The sequence below is a fragment of the Dipodomys ordii genome, unplaced genomic scaffold, assembly GCF_000151885.1.
Source record: "Dipodomys ordii isolate 6190 unplaced genomic scaffold, Dord_2.0 Scaffold1, whole genome shotgun sequence".
Lineage (NCBI taxonomy): Eukaryota > Metazoa > Chordata > Mammalia > Rodentia > Heteromyidae > Dipodomys > Dipodomys ordii.
In genome coordinates this window covers 55,970,011-55,992,374 of record NW_012267217.1, presented here as the reverse complement: position 1 = coordinate 55,992,374, position 22,364 = coordinate 55,970,011, and the positions used below count along the sequence as shown (strand labels likewise).

At 40.1% G+C, this 22,364-nt stretch overlaps 1 protein-coding gene across 3 annotated transcripts in view; it reads left to right on the top strand.

Moving 5' to 3' along the window:
* The first annotated feature begins 1,581 nt into the window (after positions 1-1,581).
* Farsb (phenylalanyl-tRNA synthetase, beta subunit) overlaps positions 1,582-22,364 on the top strand; it is a 65,807-nt gene continuing 45,024 nt past the window's right edge. The window contains exons 1-10 of one of the 3 annotated variants that reach the window (XM_013010902.1): positions 1,582-1,666; positions 5,298-5,353; positions 9,617-9,673; positions 11,243-11,312; positions 12,323-12,438; positions 14,126-14,276; positions 16,974-17,082; positions 17,619-17,689; positions 19,000-19,061; positions 20,612-20,663. In XM_013010902.1, the coding sequence (XP_012866356.1) occupies positions 5,313-5,353; positions 9,617-9,673; positions 11,243-11,312; positions 12,323-12,438; positions 14,126-14,276; positions 16,974-17,082; positions 17,619-17,689; positions 19,000-19,061; positions 20,612-20,663 (729 nt within the window). In that variant the 5' untranslated portion in view covers positions 1,582-1,666; positions 5,298-5,312. Of the gene's footprint in view, positions 1,667-1,897; positions 1,959-5,297; positions 5,354-9,518; positions 9,674-11,242; positions 11,313-12,322; positions 12,439-14,125; positions 14,277-16,973; positions 17,083-17,618; positions 17,690-18,999; positions 19,062-20,611; positions 20,664-22,364 lie in introns of those variants that run through there. The other 2 variants (XM_013010895.1, XM_013010911.1) reach the window with 2 other exon arrangements.

Genomic DNA, 22,364 nt, shown 5'->3' with positions numbered 1-22,364 from the left:
TATTATTTTTCCATCTTATAAATGAGGAAATTGATTTTCAGAAGTCACAGAGACCTCTGGAATGCCCATAGGAGAGTATGCATTAATAGAGAAATGCTTAATAATTTAATATAACCAGCAATTTTGACAAAAAGTTGTATATGGTATTGGGAAATGTTGCCCATCTGTAAGTTACTGGGAAGTGACTTCCTGTGACAAACAAACCAACCAACCTGCATGGCTGACAGAAAGGGTGGTCTAGATCCCACCTAGCTAGCTTTCTGCTCCCTCAAGTGAAGAGCTGTGGAGCCCTCACTTGCTTTGTGGTTGAAAGGATAAAGGCCTCTGGGGCTTCCATCTGGACCTGCCTCTTAGTTACATTATCTGTAAAAAGGTGATAACGTTAATACCTACTTTGGTGTTTTTGTTCTTAGGGGCTTCGGAAACAAATTACCAGACTTGTTGGTTTAAAGTAAAAATTTATTTGCTCACGTTTCTGGAGGCTGAAAACCCCCTAAAAGCAGGTTTACTGGGACAAATACAAGTGGGTTTAGGTTTGCTCCTTTGACTACAGAAGAAATACCCTATGTCTTCCAAGTTTTGAGGGCAGCTGGCATCCGTGGTTCGCAGCAGCCACACGCTAAGCGCGGATTCCTTTCTACAGATACCCTTGATTGCATTCAGGGCCCATCCTGACAACCCACGACAATCTCTCTACATTCTTAGCTTGATTTGCAGAAACCTAGATTCCCTATAAAGTCACAAGTAACTTCCAGGGACTGGAGCGTAGAGGCTGGTGTCTTTGTGTGCCAGTCCTGGCACTCACACTCAGGGCCCGGGGTGTTCTCCCTTAGCTTTTCTGCTCAAGGCTAGTGCTGAACCGCTTGAACCTCAGTTCCACGTCCGGCTTTCCTGGTGGTTCACTGGAAATACACTTCAGGGGCTTTCCGGGTATCTTTTCAGGACCTAACCAGAGGTCGTTATGAGCTGGAAATGCTGGCAGAGGACAGAGCTAGCAGCTGACAGTGGGCGGCGGGAAATAAAACTACCCCTGTCCTCTTCCCCAAAGAGGCCTTTGCCAGTCACAACCCCTACCTGATAGGTCGGCTGTGCCGTTCAAACAAAGCCCGGGAATACCACGCCTAGGGGCCCAGGACGGAATAAAGGAGGAAGCTGACGTAAAAGGTGACGGCCAGCCTTGCCCGATCCTCCTCTCCAGGAAGTCCTGGAGCACAACCGCGCTTTCCTTCGAGGCCTCGGAGCAGGACGCCCCTCAATGCGGAAGTCCCGCCCCTCCTCACTTCCGTCCCGCCTCGGCGTTAGCGCGTGGCGCATTCGGGCCTTCAGGATCTGTCCAGTATATTGCCTGTCAAACTGTAGCCAATTATATGCAAACATGCCTCCCTTACAAGCTTTTAAGTCTCAGGCAATTAGGTACGCTTGCAGTGATCTTAAGAGGTGCATTTCCATCATAGATAGATAGAAAAATTGTAGCCGAAAATTTTTGGAATGAGATTGGCTCTACTTCAGACAGCCCTGACCAGCCGGGGGAAGCGGAGGCCCACGCATGGGGGGTGGAGGCGGGGTGTCCTCAGAGCCAGGGCGCAGGCGCGGTGCGCTCACCTCGCCATGCCGACTGTCAGCGTAAAGCGCGATCTGCTCTTTCAAGCCTTGGGCCGGACCTACAGTGAGTGCCGCCACACACGTTGGGCCTCCTGATCTCGCGGCTCCGTTCCTACGGTCGGGCAGAAGTGAGGCCCGGGCCGTTAGGGTTTCACAGGGGAGGGCTGACGTAGCGGGCAGCTCAGGTGGGCTGAGGTAGCTTCTCGGGAGCCGGCTTCGCGGCGGCGGCCGTGGCGCTTCCCGCGCATGCGCCGCCCTGCGTGTCAGTCATTCCGTGGTCCGGCGCGGAGCTCGTGTGGCGTGGGTAGCTCCAGCCTGGGTCCCGTGGCTCACGCACCCGGGAATAAGCATCTTAGGTTTGGCACTGGGGAAACTCAGTTTTTCCGGGGGTGGGAGCAGGACTTTGAGGATGGAGGGCATTTTCGTTTCCTTTTTTGTGGTTACTGAACGCCAGGCAGGTCTCTGGCACCGACCCGACAGCTGTGCACCTGTGCACCCGACACCTCGTCCCCATTTTGGTAAAGGAGACACACAGTCCAGGAAAGGCAATAAGGTGTGCTGAGAAAAGCATTGGCTGGGCAGTAGTTACGTTGAATCGAGGCCTGAAAGATACGTCTTTTTGGACTTAGTTCTCCTGCTATGCATGATCACTTCCTCTGTTCTGAAAACACAACCATGGCGGGAGGAGGAGGGAAAGAGGAGACATAGAAACCAAAGATGTAATAAGCGGAATGACATCTACTCCACCCCATAACTAGCAGATTGTTTAAAGGCTGTTCACGTGATTGGAGCTAGCTGTTTTTGGTACTGGATGGCAGGATGGTAACAAAGCAACAGTTCACTTCGTAATAGCTGAAGAGCTTCTCAGAATAAAGTATTATTCTTACTGTGAAAGTAAAAGTTAACTTAAAAAAACTTCTGTGTGCCCGTGGCTCACGCCCAGTAATCATAGAATGTTCTGGAGGCTGAGATCTGAGGAGCACGGTTCAAAGTCAGCCCCATGGGAAAGTGCTGGAGACTCATCGCCCCAAAAAGTGGGAAGTGGAATTGGTGGATCAAGTGGTAGAGTGTTAGCCTGGAGCTGAAAAGCTCAGGGACAGTGCCCAGATTCCGAGTTCATGCGCACGTGCACACACACACACACCCTCAAAATATTTTTAAAGGTGTATTTTTAAGTATCACCTATTCTGTAGGCCTTATTTTCTTTTCTGTCCCAAGTCCTTACCCTTTGTAACTTGGCTTTAATTCTTTAACCACTCTTTAGTATATATAATATGCTTACTTGTATTTTTTGCTTTCCCTTGAAAACCAGTCTCACCAGTGGTGTATGATCTACTTGAGTAGCACAAGATGATGTCTGGACAATTTTAAAAATGTCTATAATCAGTTCCCAGCCAGGTCTCCATCTCTAGAGATGTAAGCAATTATCCACATTTTAAGAAATGGTGAGGCTTCATAACCTGTTTACAGTTATTTGATGTTTTAACATGTTTTAGAGCTGCACTTCTTTATTCCCTTTCACCCTCCCCACCTCCACCTCCCATGTTATGAGAGTGAGCTTGAAAGTGAGCTTGATTGTCCCTAGAGAGTGTTAGCCTCTGGGTCTTTCAAAGGCTCTGGTCAGAAATATGTTCACACATCTTCTGGTTTCCACACTGTATGGGTCCATCTTGTTTCCTTCTGTTTTTTTTTTTCCATTTTTCTTTCTTTTTTTTGTTTCAGATAATATCTCGTTTATGCTTTTCCTATCAACATTCGTTTTTTGTTGTTGGTATTGTTGTTTAAAAGTCATTCCAGCGATGGTCTATCTGAGATTCCATTGTATTTTTCCTGTTGTCACTATTCCCAGAAAGCATGATTAGCTTTCTGATTCTACTTCCTGCTAATACAGTTTTGGAGCAAAGACTTTTGACCTGTTTCTCCTCCTTTTATTCCAAGCTAGTGATGTTTCTGTCTATATGTTTTGGAAACTTTGTGGGCCCTTAGTGAATTTGCCTTTCTTTCATGAGATAAAAGCCAAAGTATCCAACAGTGATTGAAATTTCTGCTCATAGAGTGCTTTTAATTAAGCTCTGTTGTATGAATAGATTTGTGACACACATTCTTAATTTCTTTATTATATTCTTCGAATTGTGCCTTTGATCTTCCTGTCTCATAACTTTTTTCATTTATAGCTTTGATTCTACCTTATGTCTTAGATTTGATGTGTGTGCGTGTGTGCGTGCACGCATGCTGTACTAGGGCTTGAACTCAGGGTCTTGTGCTCTTGCTGGGCTTTTTTGCTCCTGGTTGGTGCTCCACTGCTAGTGTAACTCCTATTACCTGCAGATAGCACAGCTGTTCCTTAGACATGTCATGAATTGTTCATTTTCTACTTGTTCTGTTTTTTCTTGATGTGAACATTAGTCTTCATTCATATTAAATTACTTAGAGTTAGCCATTTTGCCAAGCTCTTGTTTCTGTACCTACAGCTATTTACTAATCAACGCATTTTTTATGCAGCAGTGTTGGCTCAAGTGGAGCTTCATGCCACTGCAGTACCTTGCACTTGATTATACTTATTACACTGTGGTTTTATTGCTAGAAGAGGAAGTAATCAAGGCAGGAATTATATTTTATTAATCTTTATAGCCTTGGCATATCATGTGTGCTCAGTAAATACCTCTTGAATTGAAGTTTAATGTTTGGAATAGAGAAATCTTTTTTGTTTTTTTTGTTCTTGTGCTGGGGATTGAACCTGAGTCTCATACATACTTTGCATGCTTTGTATAACTGAACCCAGCCCTTGCTCTGAATCAGGAATCTACAGACTTCTAAGTTTTCCTTAAAGTATCCTGATAATGCTGGTTTGTGTTCAAGTTTCAGTAATGTAGAAACCCTGAAAATGATGTACCAGGTAAAAAAGCAAAGTAGAATAAGGAAGAAAACTATGATATATTTTACGGTACTATGCCTGATGTCATTTAAATACTCCCAACAGTTCTATGATGAAAATTACCGTGAAAAGTTGTTTTTCAATTGAGGGTATTGGTAAAGTGCCAAGAAACTTTACCTCAGGTGCCAAGTTCTCACACTTGGGAAGTGATTGGCCGGACTCCAAAGCCAAGTGTCAGGTCGCTTCAGAGTATTTTAAAGGCTGGGATTTAGGTGACATTCCTTTGTGTGAATCTGTGAATTGGAGCTGCTTTCTATTTGATCTCTACTAAACAGGTGTTTTCTTCCTCCTTCCCCCCCCCCCCAGTGAAAAAAATGTCCCAGCTCTGGTAACCTAAGCTTATGGTTGATATTAGTATAGAGTAATTGGTCCTTTTTCTTAACCTTTGCCAAACTTTTATTTATTTATTAAAAAAAATTTTTTTGGGTCCTGTCGTGAGGCCTGAGCTCTGGGCCTGGGCACTGTCCCTCAGCTCTTCAGCTCAAGGCTAGCGCTCTACCACTTGAGCCACAATGCCACTTCCGGCTTTTTTTCTGCTTATGTGGTGCCGAGGAATCGAACCCGGGCCTCATGCATGCAAGGCAAGCACTCTACCACTGAGCCGCCTTCCCAGCCCCAAAACTTTTATTTTTAAATGGTAACGTCTGATACTTGACATTTAACATGCTTGGCATAAGGTGATTGATAAGAATGAAATTTGTGAATCATTTTCATTTGTGTTGAACAGATTAAAATTAACAGTCTCTCTTTTTTTCCTTAGCTGACGAAGAATTTGATGAACTATGTTTTGAATTTGGCTTGGAACTTGATGAAATTGTATGTATTGATATGTACTTATATATATACACATGTATATATACACATGTATATGTTTACATACGTATTTTAGATATCTTTATTTTTCAGCATTTATTGTGTTATTGTATGTACCAGGGTTTGAACTCAGGGCTTTGTGCTTGGTAGGTAGGTGCTTTATGCAACTTGAGACATCTCTCCAGCCCATCCTTATTACTTTATAGTTAGATGAAGGTGATTCATTTGTGGGCCTTTGTGCTCTCTGTTCTAGGGAAGATTACTTTGCCTCTTGAGTCTTTTTTTTTTGTATGTTTTGTCTCTCAGTATATTCATTTTATTTGTGAGATAAATGGTTTAGATTCTGTCATTTTTATAATCTTCTGAAATCTACCTTCCTCAAGTCTTCAGAGAAGTAACTTAGTTTCACTAAAAATGATATTTTATTAGTGTTTAATTATACATTATTTAAATTTAGGTTTTTTTACTTTTCCTTCTCAATTTTCTTTTTTGAAAATTTTTTTAAGCATACATTAGTTGTAGGAGAGAAGATTTTATGTTGACATTTCCATATATTCATTCAGTAAATCCTGATCAAACTCACCACCTCTTACCATTTTCTTTTATTCACTTCTCTTCTCCCAACAACTTCAGCAGGTTTCATTGTTCTCTTTTCACTCATGAGAGTAAATCACTTTGACCATATTCACCTTCTCCTTTCACGTGTCCTCTTTTGGCTGCTACCTTCCCTTCCTAAACTGTTTTATTTTTTTGCCATTCTGTATGTGTGTGTGTGTATGTGTGCATTAATTTTACCAAGGGGTTTCAGTATGGAATTTTAGATGTACATAAATCATATTTTTATCAGAATAACCCTCTCTACTGCTTTTCTTTCTCCATCCCCTTATTGATAAACAGCTTTCATTTAGATTCCTTACGGCATCTTCATACATAGTTTCATACATCTTTCTTTTTCCCTCTCCTTTCTCCCTCATCCCACTAAATAGTCCCACAGTTAGAAGCATGTTCTGTGTGTGTATGTATTGTATATATATCAATATGTATATATATATATACATATTTGTATGTCTATGAATATGAGTGAAAACATGGCATTTGGCTTTTTCAGCTTGGCTTATCTTACACAGCATGATGCTTTCCAAATCCATCCATTTTCATGCAAATAATATAATTTTACTTTTACATATTCTATGGTACATATGTATTATATTTCCTTTATCCATTCATATGTTGTTGGGTACTTTAGCTGATTATACTGTGGCTATTGTGAGCAGCACTGCAGATGTCTTTCTTGTCTGTTGATTTGTATTCCTTCTTTTATATGCCCAGTAGGGGAATGGCAGGATAATAAGATGGGTCTATTTTTAGTTTTTCGGTGCATTTCTATACTGATTTCCTTAGTGGTTGTACTAGTTTACATTTCTACTAACAGTGTGTGAAATTTGCTTTCACTTCAAATTCTTGCCAGCATTTGTGTTTTTTGGGGGGGGGGTTGGGGGGACTCCGGTGGTGGAGCCTGAACTCGGCCTGGGTGCTGTCCCTCAGCTCTTCAGCTCAAGGCTAGCGCTCTACCACTTGAGCCACAGCACCACTTCTGGCTTTTTTTTTTCTGCTTATGTGGTGCTGAGGAATCAAACCCAGCCTCATGCATGCGAGGCAAGCGCTCTACCACTGAGCCACCTTCCCAGCCCCTGTTGCTATTTTTTAATGAATGTTATTCTAACTAGTGTGAGATGGAATCTCAGTGTGGTTTTGATATGCATTTCCTTTATGGCTAAAGAAGTTGACTGTTTCTTTATATGTATGTTAGCCATTTGTATTTCTAAAAACTACTCTATTTGCTTGCCCATTTATTGTTTATCTCCCATTCTTCCTCTTGCTCCTGCCTCTCTGGCTTCTTATTTTCTCTAGTTGGTAATTTGCCTCCTGAGTGTTGGAATCCCAGCACTGCCTGAAGTGGTTCCTCAAGGGTGACTGCTTTGGCACAAAGTACTTTGTGTCCAAAAGCAACTTCCTCTGTACTTCGTATGAGCACAGACTGTAATTTGTAGTATGGGCAATGGTTTGAATTACTCATATTATGTCAGTGAGAAGATAATGTCATGTAAAACCAAAGCCACTACATATGTTGATAGAAACACATCAGTTATTTTAACATGTTATTTATGGAAATACTGGTTAAATGGGATTTGCAAATGGTAATAGGAATAGTCTTTTTTGTGTGTGGGGGGGGCTTGAACTCTGTCCCTGAGCACTGTCCCTCAGTTCTTTAGCTCAAGGCTAGCGCTCTACCAGTTGAGCCACAGCAACACTTCCAGTGTTCTGGTGGTTTATTGGAGATAAGAGTCTCACAGACATTCCTTCCCAGGCTGGCTGAGTAGCTAGGATTACAGGCTTGAGCCACTGGCGCCTGGCAGTAATAGTCATTTTTATTGAGAATTTCTTATATGTTTATAGTTATCTGTTGTAAACATGAAGTATAGACTTTAACTTTTTGGCAGTGGTTATCTTTTATCTTTTCATAAGTTTTTGCTGTAATGTAGTAATTAAGATATCTAAGCCCTGCTATTGCATTACAAGTTACTGTCCTAGTGGTGTTTCTTCTCATTCCTTCCTCTTGGTTGCTTTCTGCTTGCTGTTCATACTCTTCTGTCCCTAGGCTATTTCCCATTGACCTATTGTCTTTTCTGATTTCCACCATCACCTCTCACAATCTCTTTTAATGTTTTGACACTTTAGTTTTAATTTTGCTGGTACTGGGGCTTGAACCCAGGGCCTTGACCTCTTGATTTGCTATTTTATTCTAGTGCTCTACCACTTGAGTCATTCCTCTGCTTCTGGCTTTCTGCTGGTTAATTGGAGATGAGAGTCTCTTAGATCTATCTGCCCATGCTGGCTTTGAAACTAGATCCTCAGATCTCAGTCTTCTGAGTGACTAAGGATTGGAGGTGTGAACCACTAAGACCTGCCTTTTGATTTGTTTTTATATTGTCTTTTTTGTTTGTTTTTTGGTTGGTCATGGGGTTTGAATTCAGGACTTGGGCACTGTCTCTGAGCTCTTTTGCTCAAAGCTAGTGCTCTACCACTTTGAGCCACAGCTCCATTTCTGGTTTTCTGTGAATAATTGGAGATCAGAGACTCACAGACTTTTCTGCCCAGCCTGGCTTTGAACTGTGATCCTAAGATCTCAGCCTCCTGAGTAGCTAGGATTACAGGTGTGAGCCACTGGCATTTGGCAGGACTAAGATGTTCAAATCTTTATGAGGAATTGTATTTATTTGGTGATTCATTTTATTGATGCTCTTTGTTCTTGGTTCTCTTTGTTCTTTTAGATGTGAATATTGTAGAATTCGTAGCTTATATTGTTTGAGATAACTAAGCTGTTGCATTGTGAAGCAATAGATTTTTTTTTTTTTGGTCCGGTTGTGGGGCCTGATCTCTGGGCCTGGGCACTATCCCTCAGCTTTTCAGCTCAAGGCGAGTGCTCTACCACTTGAGCCACAGCGCCACTTCCGGCCTTTTTTTTCTGCTTATGTGGTGCTGAGGAATCGAACCCAGGGCCTCATACATGCAAGGCAATCGCTCTACCACTGAGCCACCTTCCCAGCCTGAAGCAATAGATTATACATAGCTATATATCTGTACTGTATTCCAGTAAAAATTCACTGTATTTGATGTCGGTATAATTTTTGGAGGGGAAGGGGAAAAACAAGTCATTTAAATAAGGATACAGGTGGACCCATTGCAACAATGAGAAGTACAAGTTATCATGTTGAAAATGAACTTTACAACTTTGGTGGGGGGGGTGGGGGGAGGCTTGGAAGGGATGGGAAGGGGAAACAAAAGAGGAGGCTACAATGCTTGATAAGAAATATACTCATTATCTTGCCCATGTAATTGTAACCCCTCTGTACAGTATTTTCACAATAAAAAAATGTATTTACAATATAAGATACTTGATGTTGCCAGTAGGCCATGGTTTGCTGACTCTTGCTTTAGATGAATTTCCACTATTCTATAATGACTGAGGAGACAGAACTGAATATATCTTGAGTATTTTTCTGCATATTATAACATTTTAGTATTTTCACTGCAGATATAATAAAACCAATTTTGTTGTAGAAAAGAATGTAGTTCATTAACTTTTTTTTTTTTTTGCTTGGTTTAGACTTCTGAGAAGGAAATAATAAGTAAGGAACAAGGTAATGTGAAAGCACAGGGGGCCTCTGATGTCGTTCTTTACAAAATTGATGTCCCTGCCAATAGATATGATCTTCTATGCCTAGAAGGATTGGTTCGAGGACTTCAGGTCTTCAAAGAAAGGTAAGGAAGTTTTCTCTTATTGTAATCAGCAGTTAGGTCAGCATAAAGGGATGATTTCAGGATGAGATTCTTGTAAATTGTAGCCATTAACAATTAGCTGGCCCATTGAGTCACCTTTCATTTGGGGCATATTTTAAAACGGGAGAGTGATGATTTTATGGTTTCTTAAAAAATTCTTCATATGCCTGATGAAATTACTAAAATGAAGCTAGAAAACTTGAATTTCTTATGATGGCCATGTTATCTTCTCTTGGGTAATTTCATTGGCTTCTCTTGCTGTATCCTGGTCTATAATGAAGGAGATTTTAAGGGCCCTTCTAACTCTTCATGTAATAAATACGTAAATGAATAGGATGAAAAAATAGCTATAATTTTTTCAAATTACTTATATATTATCTGGTCTGTTGTAAAATTATGAAAACATCAGATGAACAATGAGTCTGAAATGATAGTGACTTGGGGATTTAGACAATTGATTTCATGCATGATAATCAAATGTTTATTTATAGAGTTTCTCATACCTGTCTGATCCAAATCTGTACTTTATTTTGAATATTTAGCTGAGACCTTGAGAAAAAGCTGCTAGTACTAAGGCTTGAATTAAGGGCGTTGAGCTCTATCTCTGCATTCTTGCTGACAGTTGGTCCTTTACTGTTTGAACCATACCTCCAGTCTGGCTAGAATCTGTATTTTAAAAAAGTACCACAAGTGATTTTTATAAGACCATTATGAAGTGACTTTCAACTGAAAAGTTTAGTCTTTGAGTCCGTAGCATCTGTATCACAGAGAGCTTGGTAGACATGCAAACTCTTACCTTCTATCCAAAATAACATTAATTTGGATCTGAGGTTTAACACACTCCTCAGTTGATTGTAAACACATGGAAGTTTGACAAGCACTGCCAGAAAACATGAGTAGTTAACTAGTAGTGCTAAGAATTGCCTAGATGGGCTGGGAAGGTGGCTCAGTGGTAGAGCGCTTACCTTCCGTGCATGAGGCCCTGGGTTCGATTCCTCAGCACCACATAAGCAGGAAAAAAAAGCCAGAAGTGGTGCTGTGGCTCAAGTGATAGAGCACTAGCCTTGAGCTGAGGAGCTGAGGGACAGCGCCCAGGCCCAGAATTCAGGCCCACAACCGTACCCCCCACCCAAAAAAAGAATTGCCTAGAGATAGATGCCTTCAGATTCATCAGGTACCATCTTTCTTCTGTGATGCAACAGCTCTAGCCTAGACCAGTGAATCTATATCTTTAATATATCTTATTTTTTCTGAGAAGCACAAAATCTTGTGTTTGTAGTAAGATTATCCAATTCAGCACTTTCCATCACTGCTCAAATGCTTTTGATACCTTTGCTGAGACTCAGAGATAGGAAACTCATTATCATGAGGGGTGTTGTATCATTTTAGACAACTTAAAGTTAGAAAGTTTGTCAGTTTTTTATTAGTACTCAGCCAGAAGTTGACTCAGTGCTCTAATTCTAGTGATTTTTGTGTATGTTCTGTTTGTAAGTCTAAGATTAATGTAATTTATCAAATGTTTTGATTAAAACTATTTGAATATTATTTTAGGATAAAAGCTCCAGTATATAAGCGGGTAATGCCAAATGGAGAAATCCAAAAATTGATTGTCACAGAAGAGGTAATAAGGATAACGTTATACTTTTCCCTTTAAAAAATTGTGTATGTCAGTAAGGTGGGGAGGGAAGAGAACAAAGCTAACCCTCTGACACGCTGAGCACTCGCTAAGGGGGATGTGTTAGTCTTTAGCACTTCAAAACTGTCATCCTATTACCAAAAAGTGACAAAACTCCCAAAGTATCTATTTTTCATAAATTATCTTGGAAAATACCCGAATGCTTATTCAAAACCCATTTAAGGACTGGTGGTGTTAGGGACGGGCTTAGCAAGAGGCCCAGTGTTCAGTGCCCAGCACTACCAAAAACATAATTGAATTAGATAAATAATACCCATTTAAATATAATTCTCTGTTGTTGTTATTGTTGTTTTGTTTTGTGATGGTCCTGGGGCCTAAAGTCAGGGCTTTGTACTCTTGCTTAGCTTATTCTGCTTTTGGCTAATGTTTTTCCATTTGAGCCACACCTCCAGTCTGAGATAAAATTCTTAAGCTACATCAATAAAATTTATAAAGACAAAATTGGGCAGGTTATTTTGGTAAAGATATGCACTATGAAAAAATTATTTAAAGATTTTTTTTGTTATTAGTATAATTTCAAAAGACTTACTGAGTAAATTCTGTGAGAAAGTGACTCTTTATTCTGGTCATGGAGCTTGAACTCAGGGCCTGAGTACTGTCCGTGGCTCTTTGCTCAAGGCTAGCACTCTACTACTTTGAGCCATAGCTCCTTATCTGGCTTTTTGAGTGGTTAACTGGAGATAAGAGTCTCATAGAGACTTTTCTGCCTGGTCTGGCTTTGAACCGCTACCCTCAGATCTCAGCCTCTTGAGCAGCTAGGATTATAGATGTGAGCCACCAGCACAAGGCAGTAACTGTCTTTTTACCACCTTATTAGTTGTTGATTGAATACATGAATATACACTTGTTCGAATAAAACCTCATAACCCTGTCAAGGCTGCATAAGATAAATAAAGGCTTAATATTTACTCTTTCTGATAGTTTGTGAATTTCAGACAGGTAAAGTGAGGCCTTATGCCGTAGCAGCAGTTCTCCGGAATATAAAGTTTACTAAAGATCGATATGACAGCTTCATTGAACTTCAGGAGAAATTACATCAGAATATTTGCAGGTTTGTGGTTTTGTCTCATTTATTCTTTCCTGTCTCACTGCGTCCCCCTTCCCTTCCCATCTTGCCGTTTCCTCCCTGTTGTGTCCTTCTGCTTTCCCTTCCTCAATCCTTTTCTCCAGCAGATTGTTTTTAAAAATATTGTTAAGTAACATTAATAATATTGTTAAGTAACATTAGTTACTTAGACTCAAGACAGTCTAACGTTGCTGTGCCAGACCCATATTTTTTATTATATAATGATCATCTTATAGATTACCTTATTTCTTCTCTCCTTCCATTTTTCCTTCCTTCTTTTCTTTCTCCCTGGCCTTCCCTTCTTTTAGTTTCATTGATTCCTTTTTCTTCTTTTTCTATTTTTTACCCATTAAGGAGTGCTTATTCTTTTTCTTTTTTGTCGGTTGTGGGGTTTGAATTCAGGACTTGGGCACTAGAGCCTAGAGCTCTACCACTTTGAGCCACAGCACCCCTTCTGGCTTTTTTTGGTGCTTAATTGGAGTAAGCATCTTATGGAATTTCCTGCATGGGCTGGCTTTAAACCATGATCCTTAGATCTCAGCCTTCTGAATAGCTAGGATTACATGGGTGAGCCATCTGTGCCCAGCCAAGGAGTACTTTTTCTTTTTTTTTTTTGGTCCGGTTGTGAGGCCTGAACTCTGGGCCTGGGCGCTGCCCCTCAGCTCTTCAGCTCAAGGCTAGTGCTCTACCACTTGAGTCACAGCGCCACTTCCGGCTTTTTTCTTTTTGCTTGTGTGGTACTGAAGAATCGAACCCAGGGCCTCATGCATGTAAGGCAAGCGCTCTACCACTGAGCCACCTTCCCAGCCCCAAGGAGTACTTTTTCTAAGACCAGATAGTCTCTATTTTGTTTTTACACATGGATTTGGCAATTGTTAATTTATCTAAACTTAGTGAGCCATGTATATATTTCATTGTATATGATAATTCTGGGTATTCCAAAATAATATAATTCATTGAGTAAAATAACATTAATTTATTTATTGAACTGGGAATTGAACCCAAGGCTATTTGATTTACCATTTGAACTATATCTTCATCCCTTCGTTTCATATTCATTTATTTATTTGGTTCTTTATTTTTCTGCTTCTTTTTAAAATTCCTATTTTGATTTCTTTCTCTTTATTTATAGCTTGCTATAAATTTACCTCAAATCATTTGTGGCTAAACTATACAACAACTGAAAATACCTTTTAAACTTTGTTACATGTTGAACTTTAAATGCAATTCATAGCTTTTATAATAGAATTTTCTGAACCAAAAACCTACAGCTATATCATGGAAAATTTAGGAAAATAAAGAAAAGCTGACAAACACAGTAAATTTAATGTCAGTAAATTAATGCAGAAAACATTTCTTGTTACTTGAGGACATGGGGAGGAAAAAGAGTGAAAAAAGAAGTGGGTCATATGGACTGCATAGTGGCAAGGAATGTGCTCCAGTTATTGGAGTAATGTGTTTTAAGTGCCTTTGTTATTTCTTACTATTGTAATGTGAGAATTTATGCCTTTTAGAAAGATGCCATAAAAGAGCAATTTGCTACTTTAGGGAAGTGCTTAAAATTTAAAGTAAATATTCTGTTCCATGTGGAATTTCTGCTATGGAATATTCAGATCTATTCCTTTCTTCTACTTCTCCCCCCCCCCCTTTTCTCTTCCCTCTTAACATTCAGGAAAAGAGCCCTTGTTGCCATTGGCACCCATGATTTGGACACTTTGTCAGGCCCGTTTACATACACTGCAAAGCGCCCTTCAGATATCAAATTCAAGCCTCTCAATAAGACAAAGGAGCATACAGCCTGTGAATTAATGAACATATACAAGGTACATGCTGATCTTCATTGTATGGTAGCTTTGTGTAAGTCATAAAATGCCTTTACATTCAAGTCTCAGAAGTACGGAAATGGAGTGAGTTTTTTTTTTGTCGGTTGTGGGGCCTGAACTCTGAGCCTGGGCACTGTCCCTCAGCTCTTCAACTGTAGACTAGCGCTCTACCACTTGAGCCTCAGCCCCACTTCCGGCTTTTTCTGCTTATTGGTGCTGAGGAATCAAACCGAAGGCCTCATGTATGCAAGGCAAGCACTCTACCACTGAGCCAACTTCCCAGCCCGGAGTGAATTTTTTTAATAAACAGGAGTGTCTAGGCTAACCTGAGATTTATTGACAGTGGAGTCTACTTCACGCTTTAGCTTTGCTTCTTGTTATTTTTGTTTGTTTGTTTGTGGGTGTGTGTTGGTCCTGTGGCTTGAACTCAGGGCCTGGGCACTGTCTCTGAGCTTCTCTTGCTTAAAGCTTTTTTAAATTTATTTATGTGTTTTTTTCCTTGAGAGGTCGAATTGGGAATCTTTATTAGAAAGCCAACAACAGCAAGCAGACTCATGTCCCAAAGACTTGTAGCCTCAAATGCACTTAATACTGTTAGGAAACTAAGCCACAAGGGTAGTAAAGAAAGAGCAGAAAACAATGTCAACAAGCCAGGTAAATGCTAATAGAGGGTTGAAGAGGGACATCACAGTGATCTGAGGAGAGTCAGGAGATGTGAGGCATGGAGTAGTGGCGGCAGAAGTTGAGGGGCCTAAACAGAGTCATGGTTAGGGAGCAGGGTCACAGGGAGCCCAAGAGTTCAGAGTCTCATGAGTTCATGGTACAAATTTGGCAGGTCTGGGAACCTATTGTCCTAAGTCCCCACCCCTGCTTCTAGGAATTCAGGCTGCTTAAAGGTTTTAGCTTTTTTGCTCCACACCCCAAAAAAGGAGAATTCAAACCTCTACTACTTGAGCCCCAGCTCCACTTCCAGCTTTTTAATGGTTAATTGAAGGTAATAGTTTCATGAACTTTACTGTCCAGGCTGGCTTTGAACTGTGATCCTTAGATCTCAGCCTCCTGAGTTGCTAGATTTGCAGGCTCTTGTTATAACTTTAGTCTGTGGGTTTTTTTTGTTTTTTTTTGTGTGTGTGGTTTTTTTTGGGGGGGGGGGGGGTTTAAGTCATGGGGCTTGAACTCTGGGCCTGGGTGCTGCCCCTGAGCTCTTCAGCTCAAGACAAGCACTCTATCATTTGAGCCACAGCACCACTTCCAGTTTTCTGGTGATAAGAGTCTCACAGACTTTCCTGCCTGGGCTGGCTTTGAACTGTGATCCTTCTGAGTAGCTAGGATTACAGGCATGAGCCACTGGCACCTGGCTTTGGATTATTTTTAATGTACTCCAAGAAAAGAATTGAGACACAGTGAAATAGATTATACTACATTATGATCTTCACGTTTGTGTATAGTTAAAACTCATATAAGCAAAGTAATAGGTTGTGTGTGTGTGTGTGTGTGTGTGTGTGTGTGTGTGTGTGTGTATGTGTATTTGTGTGTGTCTTGTAGATTCCTAGAAATTTTGGGTCCAACAGAGAAAATGAATTCAACCATCATTTTGAATTGCAAATATCAAATAGACATACTATAATGTGGGGACTGGGAAGGTGGCTCAGTGGTAGAGCACTTGCCTTGCATGCCTGAGGCCCTGGGTTCGATTCCTCAGCACCACATAAGCATAAAGAAAAAAAGCCGGAAGTGTCACTGTGGCTCAGGTGGTAGAGCGCTAGACTTGAGCTGAAGAGCTGAGGGATAGTGCCCAGGCCCAGAGTTCAGGCCCCAGGACTGGACTCCAAAAAAAACAACAACAACAACATAAAAGAAATACTATAATGTGGAAAAAGCAGCTGTTAGTTTCGGCCATACCTCTGGCCCTTTTTTGCTTAACTTTTTTCAGATAGGGTCTTGTGCTTTTTTTATGGGCTGGTCTGGGACTATGCTCTTCCTACCTGTGCCTCCCTTGAATATCACCTTACCAGCTTATTGGTTGATGTGAATTCTTGTTAAATGTTTGCCCAAACTGGCCTGAAACTGATCCTCTGATCCACAACTCCTGAGCTGATATCTTTATAGTTTGTTGAAAATATCAGTGATTGATGAAAACTGTAAGTGGTAGAATGGCTGAGTAAGCAAATGACTATAAGTGGAAGGACAGGGGAATCCTCTTTTTACCAATTGCAAATTCAAAGCAACAGTTCCAGTTCTGCCAAGACTTCTTTTTTTTTTTTGGTCCGGTCGTGGGGCCTGAACTCTGGGCCTGGGCGCTGTCTCTCAGCTCTTCAGCTCAAGGCTAGTGCTCTACCACTTGAGCCACAGCGCCACTTCCGGCTTTTTTTCTTTTTGCTTATGTGGTGCTGGGGAATCGAACCCAGGGCCTCAGGCATGCAAGGCAAGCACTCTACCACTGAGCCACCTTCCCAGCCCTCTGCCAAGACTTCTTTCTCCCTTCCTTTTTCCTTAGTCAGTAGTACATTGAAGCAAATTGGTTAGAGTTTTAGCTCTCCCATTCAAATATAATTAAACTTTAGAGTTTCTGTGGTTTAGGATATTTTAATGTTACTAATGTTTTCTGACTCCTTGCCCTCCTTACGTTTTAAAATATTAGGTTGGCAAACTAATTGCATAGAAACAGCTAATTTTGTTTGTCTTAATTTTTTTCAGACTGATAACCACCTTAAACATTATTTACATATCATTGAAAGTAAACCACTGTACCCAGTTATTTATGACAGCAATGGGGTTGTCCTGTCAATGCCTCCAATCATCAATGGTGAGTCACTTCATGGTGGTTTCATCTTAGTTTTAGTTTCCACAGTAGTTCACTTAAACTCAGACTGTCTAGCACGTGTAGTTTGATAGTTAAAATAAAAATCTAAATCTTAAACTTACAGTCCTAATTTCTTTGTGAAGTGTTTATATGAGTATGCTTGCAGAATTGACTTTGGAAGTGAGGAGGATTAGCTGATAGGTAGCTGGAAGGAATGCCTTCTTGAAATGTTGAATTCTAGTACAGTCATGCCTGGCTATACCAAATGTTAACTTTGCTGCTTAATAGCTTGTGATCTTGGGGAAGGGCCTTCATGTTTCCAAATTTCAGTTTTCCTGTGAAGACTAGATAAGACAATGCTGTAATTATTTTCAGCATTCTCCAACTTCCAATGGGAGCCTAAAATGAAAGATGTTACATTCATTTACCTCTCAGCTGTTAGTTTTTGTTGTATTCTAAAGTCAAAATGAGTTTTCTGTTTTGCTGAGCTTCACAACATGCTTTGTTTTCTGAAACTGCTTTATTGTTACTGTTTGCAGGGGATCATTCCAAAATAACAGTAAATACTAAAAATGTGTTTATCGAATGCACAGGAACTGATTTTACTAAGGTAAATAAAATTTTTAGTCTGTTTTTGTATTATCAAACAGTACAGATTTTACTTCTGGGCTAAAGCTGGCTAAAATTTAAAATGTTTATTGTAGGTAGCAGGGTGTTTCAAAATTTGAGAAAATTACAAAAATGAAGAAATTCTCTACTTCATTTATGGTACTTTCTTTATTTGACAATTTTTATTTTTTGTGCTGGTCCTGGGGCTGACAAACTCAGGGTCTGGGCACTGTTCTTGAGCTTTTTTACTAAAGGCTAGTGCTCAACATCTTGAGCCATAGCTCCACTTGTAGCGTTTTCATGGTTAATTGGAAATTAGAGTCTCCTGGGCTTTCTTTCCAGGGCTGGCTTTGAATTGTGATCTTCATATCTCAGCCTCCTGAGTAGCTACTGCTTCAGGCATGAGATACCAGAGCCTAGTTATTTGGCAGATATTTAGTGAGCACTAATGTTTTTCCCATGGTAGGAATTTATTGAGTTACCTGTTTCTTAGCTTCAGAGAATTCTTAGTTTAGTGAGAGAGGTGGGCATATGTGTAATAGAGAACAGGCTGAAAATAAATACCATAACAAGAACTGTATAAACCTATAGAAATTTTAATAGGCTTGATTTAAATGCTGAAAAACTAGAGATCTTTGTATACTTGGTAAAAAAAATTTTTTTTTCTAAAAGTGAGGTAGCTATGAAGTTTTATTTAGCAAATTGAGTTTTATTCACAGTGATATGTGTGGAGTGCTATTTCACTCATTGGAGTCCAAAAAGAAATGTACTTATGAAACTGTAATCCCTCTGTACATCACTTTATAATAACAATAGAAAAATACATGTTTTGTGACTTATGCATTTAATTCTGTTAGTAATGAATGAGATAGGAATTTTTTATTATTTCCTCTGAACAAGTAATTTGACTGAGATTGAAAGAGTGTAAGTGGCTTCTCCAGAGTCATACCCTTAGTAAGTGACTGGGCAGGATTCAGTCTGGCTTCAGAGATTTGTGAACTTGGTTGCATTTACTCTTGTAATCAGCCATATGTGTCTCTTAAAACCTGGTGACCTGAGGTTGGAAGTTGGGGAACTAAATGATTTGTCTCAGTCATGGATGGTAACTCTCAGAGAACTGCCTAAATGCACAACACCTGAAGATAAGAACGGGCGTCTATTTCAATGTTCACTCCACTTCCTTTCTTAGAATGTATATGTGAAGTTATTCCTAGATGTTTGAGAATTAAATTACATTAAAATATCATTACTATCTAAGTGAAGAGAATATATTGAGAAATTACCATTATATTTGTTTTTTTCCTCTTGCAGGCAAAAATAGTCCTTGATATAATTGTCACCATGTTCAGTGAATATTGTGAAAATCAGTTTACGTAAGTTTATTCAACACCTTTATGGAAGACCTATGAAGGCATTATGGCCTTGTGCTACAGAACACTCAAAAATCTGGTGCCTGTAACTAGAACCTAGAATGTTTTGGGGGAGATAAGATATATGTTTAAAATATAAAATAAAAACCGAAAGCACCTTAAAGAAGATTTGGGGATGTGGTGCTAGTAAGGCCAAGTTCCTGCTAACTAAGGTAGTCATGGAGAGAATGAACTTCAATTTGTATTTAGCAACTGTTGGATTTGAGAATGAAAAAATGGAGTAGCAAAAGAAACAGCTAAAGAAAGAAATGTAAGCGCATATCATTTATATGCTTGTAAGACTTTTTTCCAATATTTTTAAATTAAAAATTATTTAATGTACCTACATGCACTTACTGGGTATTTAGATCATAGTTTATTCTGAGGTATTAGTTATAATTCAGACTAAAACTATAACTATAAAAAGTATGACTAACATGATGTGGACTGTATTCTTTTGTGGAGTTTCTTTTTGGTGCCCATTCTGGTACTTAAGAACTTGAGTGCTGCACCTGAGTTTTTTTGCTCAAGGCTAGCACTCTGTCACTTGAACCATAGCTCCATTTCTGGCCTTTTTGATAGTTAAGAGATAAGAGTCAAGCCGGGCACTAGTGGCCACGCTTGTACTCTTAGTTACTTAGGCTAAGATCTGAGAATGGCACTGTGGCTCAAGTGGTAGAGTGCTAGTCTTGAGCTGAAGAGCTGAGGGACAGCACCCAGGCCCATGACTGACGAGAGAGAGAAAGAGAGGCAGAGAGAGAAAGAGAGGCAGAGAGAGAGAGAGAGAGGCAGAGAGAGACAGACAGAGACAGGGGGTGGGGAGAGAGATAACAGTCTGTCTTTAATGCTTAGGCTGGCTTTGAACTGTGATCCTCAGGTCTTAGTCTCTTGAGTAGCTAGGATTATAGGCGTGAGCTCTCTGCTCCCTGCTTATGTATGGGTTGTTTTTTGGTTGGTTGTGGGACCTGAATTCTGGGCCTGGGCGCTGTCCCTCAGCTCTTCAGCTCGAGGCTAGTGCTCAACCACTTGAGCCACAGCTTCACTTCCGGCTTTTTTTTTCTGCTTCCGTGGTGCTGAGGAATCGATCCCAGGGCCTCATTCATGCAAGGCAAGCGCTCTACCACTGAAACACCTTTCCAGCCTGCATTGGTTGTTTTTTAATTTGTATTTTGGTGGTTGTATCAGTTATCTTTTGTCTGTAACACAATACCCCACTAAAGCCTGGGTTACATATCAATTTTGGAAAGGAGTCATACTCTACATAAGTAGAACAAATGGACACTTCAATTGACAATGACTGAAGAACTGGGAGGAAGTTTCCAAAGACAGATCAGTAGACTATTATGTACAGAAGATTAATCCAATCAGCAGTATTAAGTTTGGTGATTAATAATGTTAAGGCTGGAGTTGTGGACCAAAAAAAGGTTTATTGGCTAACATTTGTAGAATTTATGGCTCCCTTTTTTTTCCCTAAGTAATTTATTTCTGACTCCTCCCTGCCCCTTTTCTTTCAGGGTTGAAGCTGTTGAGGTAGCTTTTCCTAACAGGAAATCAAGTACCTTTCCTGTAAGTACTTAAATGCTAAGGATAACTGTGCCACCTACCTGGACTATATAGAGTACTGTATCACTCACTGGCCCTTGTTTAAGCTCTATACTGTGGACTCCTACATGGAGTCAGTCTTCCAAGATCCCTGTAAGAATAGAAGTTTAAACTAGTATTGCTAATTTTTTCTTGAGACAGTCTTACTGTGTAATCCAGGCTGCCTTGCAAACTTCCTATGTACCTCAGGCTGGTCTTGAACTCCTACTCTTCTTGCCTCAGCCTCTGGAGTGCTGAGGTTGCAAGTAGGTACACTACTGTGGCTGGCTTAAAATAATAGTGTTCTTGTTGGGCTTCTTTTCCCCAAAATGACTTGATATAAAGATGGCTATTTAAAGATGTACAGCACTGTGATTCAGTGACACCGTTCTTTTATTATTTTTTTCTCCTTTTAACTATTCCTGCCATATGTGACGTGAATCAGAACCTAAAGTTCATTCAGTAGTTATACAAAAGGATTTCAATTCCAGAAGTCAGGTTATAAGTACAATGCATCTTGGTGAATGTTACTCTTCGTTCTCCCTCATTCTTCCATCACCGTTCCTATCTTCAAGTTATGTAGTTCCCTTAAGTTACATAGTTCAGTTTTTACATAATGTATACTGGATCTAATAACTTCATTTGATCACCTTTCCTCTCTCCATTTGTGTGTCCCCCACCATCTTACTAACTTAAACATCTTTTGCAGTAGATAAAAACTTAGCTGGGTCAAAAGTCTCCCCGTTCCTTATAACAAATGTTTGGCCATATCAGTGGACCTCACACATGCTGAGCAGTGTTCTGCTACTAAGCTGCAATTATAGATAGTAGCTAAAGACTTAATGGCTTGAAATAATGGTCATTTATTAATCTTATGAGTCTTTTGGTCTGAGCCAGATTAACTGGGCTGTCTCTGCTAAGCCTGCTCATATGTATAGTTATGTGGCTGCTTTGTTAGCAGAATGATCTGGGTAGGCCTCACTCAGAGGTTTACTTCTTATCAGCTTTCCTTACCATCCTGGCTAGCTTAGTCTTATAATTATTTTGAAAATTAAATTTTTCTTTTTCTTTTCTTTATTTTTGTGGTGCTAAGGATTGAACTTGTGATTGCTAGGCAATTACTCTGTGCTTTTCCAGCAGACAGTCCCTTATGGAACTGGATTTGAGGGAAGAAGTAGCACCAGTGGGATCATTTATGTCTCCTTCAGAAAGGAAGAATTTAGCCTGTTTTATAGTTTATCTCAGCAGTAGTTGGAATTAACCAGTGCTAGCTTTTTAGTGTTTTTCTTTAAAACAACAACCAAAAAACCCCAAAACCAAACAAAACAAATCTGACTTAAGAAAAGTTTTTATCCCTCCCCTCCCCTTCCCTTCCCTCCTCTCTCCTTCTCCCCCCCCCTTCCCTTGGCTAGTGCTCTACCACTTGAGCCACAGCTCCACTTCCAGCTCATTTTTGGTGGTTATTTGCAGATCAGAGACTCAACAGACTTTTTGTCTGGTCCAGCTTCAGATGTGATCCTCAGATCTCAGTCTCCTCAGTAATTAGGATTACCGGCATGAGCCACTCACTGATCTTGGCCGAAAAGTCTCTTTTTTAATATGAATAATTGCTGTGTTGCATATATACTTTTGTGAAGAAGTGAAATGTAGTTTAATATTTAGTTCACTTTTTTCTCATGTAGATAA